The sequence below is a fragment of the Mandrillus leucophaeus genome, unplaced genomic scaffold (assembly GCF_000951045.1).
Source record: "Mandrillus leucophaeus isolate KB7577 unplaced genomic scaffold, Mleu.le_1.0 Scaffold1049, whole genome shotgun sequence".
Classification (NCBI taxonomy): domain Eukaryota; kingdom Metazoa; phylum Chordata; class Mammalia; order Primates; family Cercopithecidae; genus Mandrillus; species Mandrillus leucophaeus.
Genome location: NW_012098643.1, coordinates 610,224 through 613,295, shown reverse-complemented (window position 1 = coordinate 613,295; position 3,072 = coordinate 610,224). Strand labels below are relative to the sequence as shown.

Genomic DNA, 3,072 nt, shown 5'->3' with positions numbered 1-3,072 from the left:
GTAGGATAAGAAGCAGGAGTCCCACAGGCTGACTTGCCTTTTTGCAATTGGGCCACTGTCCTGCACACATGTTTCTCTTAGTCATACCACGCTGTATTATGGGGATATGGTAACCTGACTACATTCACAACTTTTCTGGTCTTATGGTTCCTTAACTTTGCTTGGTTTTTCTTCCTGTCTCCAGTGACAGAGAGAAATCGCCCCTGGGATTCCCACAGGTGCATTCCTGTCATCATCTTCACTCACTGCATCTTGAAGCATATGGATGAAACCCAGCAGGCTTATTGCATAGCTTGTGGTCTGCCCTGGGGAGCCAAGGACCAAGAGCCAGAGAGATGAGAATCAAGATAAAAATAGGTGAACTGCCACCTACCAAGTAGATGACTACACAGGAATTGATGTGTGGGCAAGTTGAGCCGTGTGTGTGTGTGTGCGTGTCTGTGTACACTGAAGACAAGGGCACAAGGGGTTCCAGACCTCCCTGCATTTGAGCCCCATGACTTCTCTTAGCATACACACAGCCTCCCAGGTACCAACAGTGCTCTGTTTGGAAAGTAAACATGCCATAGCAATCCTGGCACCTCTGTGAAGTGACTTAGATGCTCACGTGCACCACCTACAGCGCTACCTGAGTGATGAATGTCTCTGGGATGTGAGTGTCAGCTGAGCATGTCTGTTGGGAAATGGGCCCCTCCCAAGAGCCCGAACCTGAATACTTGTTATAAAAAGGTTCTCTGACTGGACACTGCTCAATCCACTGCCTAGCAGGTGGCCCATTCCAGCCTGAGAACGTAGTGAGTCTTTCAGTGGAGCCAGGGTCCGGTAAGTCTCCTCGCAGGGTCTTGGGGAGAGGGTGGGATGAGTTGAGGGCACAGCGGAGGAGAAAACAGAACACAGGCAGCAGATAGATGCGGAAGGGGTGTCCTACAAGGCACCTAAGCTTCCAGTGAGCCAACCTCTTAAGGTACTAATGAGGACATAAAGGCAACACAGGAGGTGGCTTTTGCAAGGGTACACAGCAAGTCCACAGAAGAGCTGTGACTAGAACCCAGGTCTTTCAGCTCCCTGGATGGGGTTATTTATATTGGCACAACTCTCCTTTCCCACATGGTTGTGGGGCGTGAGAGGCATAGGCAAGAAAGAATGATCAGGACCTGCTTCTGGCATGTGGATTATTTAGATCCAGCAGGTGGGACCGCGTGTTGGACTTGGGTGTTTTCTAAATGATGGGGTGTAGTAACTAGGAAGATACAAATCGAAGGTCGGTAGGAAAGTAAAATGAGGAAGAGGAAAAAAGTCAAGTGGAGATTTTGGACTGGATCATACAGATAAGCTGCCGCAGTGTGCTGTTTATTTTCCACTGTGGAGAACTTGAGCAGTCTTCTTCTAGTCAGAGAAAATGGAAATGCACTGATTCATTGCATAGATTGTGTCCTGCTCTGAGCATGTTTAACTCACTGGAAGCCCCTGCTTGGATTTGCTTTTCTGTGTCCCGCTCTTTCTGGGTACTTTTCCCCCTTTGTCCCAGGCCAGGCTGACTTGTACACTAAACCGAATCTCAAAAGCCCAGACAGAGTTCCACTGGTGGAAAGAAAAAGCCGGCTCGCCTTTGAAAGGCTGCATTTCTTCCAGGTTCGTCGTGAGGAGCTCCGCGATGTCCTCTCAACAGAGCGCCGCTTCCGCCAAAGGCTTTTCCAAGGGGTCATCCCAGGGCCCCGCTCCGTGTCCCGCCCCTGCGCCCACCCCGGCGCCCGCCTCCTCCTCCTCTTGCTGCGGCGGCGGCTGCTGCGGCTCCGGCGGCGGCTGCTGCGGTGACTCGGGCTGCTGCGGCTCCAGCTCCACCAGTTGCTGCTGCTTCCCAAGGAGACGCCGCCGGCAGCGGAGTAGTGGCTGCTGCTGCTGCGGGGGCGGCAGCCAGAGGTCCCAGCGCTCCAACAACCAGAGCTCAGGCTGCTGCTCTGGCTGCTGAGAGGCCCGCAGCCCCCAGCGCTGCGCTAGAGAAACCCGTCCAACCCAGAGCGAGCCCGCCCCGCTGCGGCTCCCACGCGGGGCTGAGCCTCGCAGTTTGCTCCGTAAAGCGAATTGCACTTTGATGTTCAGAAACCCACTTTGTTCTCAGCCACGCAAAACTCCCTGACTCCGATGTGATTTTTCTCCCCAGGGATTCACGAACCATGCGTGGAACACTGGACCCTACTGTCTGCACGGGTTTGCACACAGCAGGTGCTCAGTAAATGCCTACTGATTTGATTGTCTTTTGAAGATGTCATAATAAAGCTTCTACCTCCTGAGAACACCTTTTCTTATTTGTTCTTCATGCGTTTCTCCGCCCAGGTAGAAAGACTTGAAATGTTTGTGAAAGGCAGAATAGTATAATTCATGCCTGAACAAAAAGATGACTTTCTGATTGTTAATTATGATAGCAGCAATCAGATATCGACTGTTTCGAGGATTTTAATGACTTTACGTGACAAAGCTCTTGAGTATTCTCAGGACTTTATGTGGCACAATCTGATTCTCATAATGACTCGTGTAGGAGAGGTGCTGTTATACCCTTTTTACAAGAGAAACTGAGGTTAAGTATAATTTGTTCAAAGTCACCCAGCTGACGCCTGATAAAGAAGACAGGACATCTGATTCCAAGGCTTCATTGCTCTGCTGGGTCCTCACCTGGGCTTCCCAAGCCTTACCACCGAGGTGCTCCTCCTGACCACCGGGTTCAGGCAGCTGTGTGGCAAAAGTGTGTTTTGGCAACTCTTGGGGGCTTTGGAATCAAGCCAGCTGTCTTTTTTTATTTTTTAGTTTTACGTTTTATTTTATTTTTTATTTTTGGCGTGGAAGATTATTGACCTACTGCTTTGCTTGCTGGGGAGGAAATTTTTCCTAAGATGTGCCTTCCAGGAAAGCTGGAAACTACCCTCTCCAGGTCTCATTTGTGCAGCTGAAGCAGGACCAAGAGCCACGGTTTTCTGGGAGTCTCTGTGGTACAACATGTGTGCTCAGAAACGTGGGGGTCTCATTCTGTAGAGATGGTGGCTGTGGCAGCGGCAACGGGTGGGTCATTTTGCATAG

General features: G+C 50.7%; 1 protein-coding gene across 1 annotated transcript; it reads left to right on the top strand.

Annotated features, from left to right (window-relative positions):
• Positions 1-771: 771 nt before the first annotated feature.
• On the top strand, positions 772-2,296 carry CRCT1 (cysteine-rich C-terminal 1). The gene is made up of 2 exons (XM_011981059.1): positions 772-822; positions 1,633-2,296. The coding sequence occupies exon 2, from the start codon at positions 1,655-1,657 to the stop codon at positions 1,967-1,969; it is 315 nt and encodes a 104-aa protein (XP_011836449.1). The 5' UTR covers positions 772-822; positions 1,633-1,654; the 3' UTR covers positions 1,970-2,296.
• The last annotated feature ends 776 nt before the right edge of the window (positions 2,297-3,072 follow it).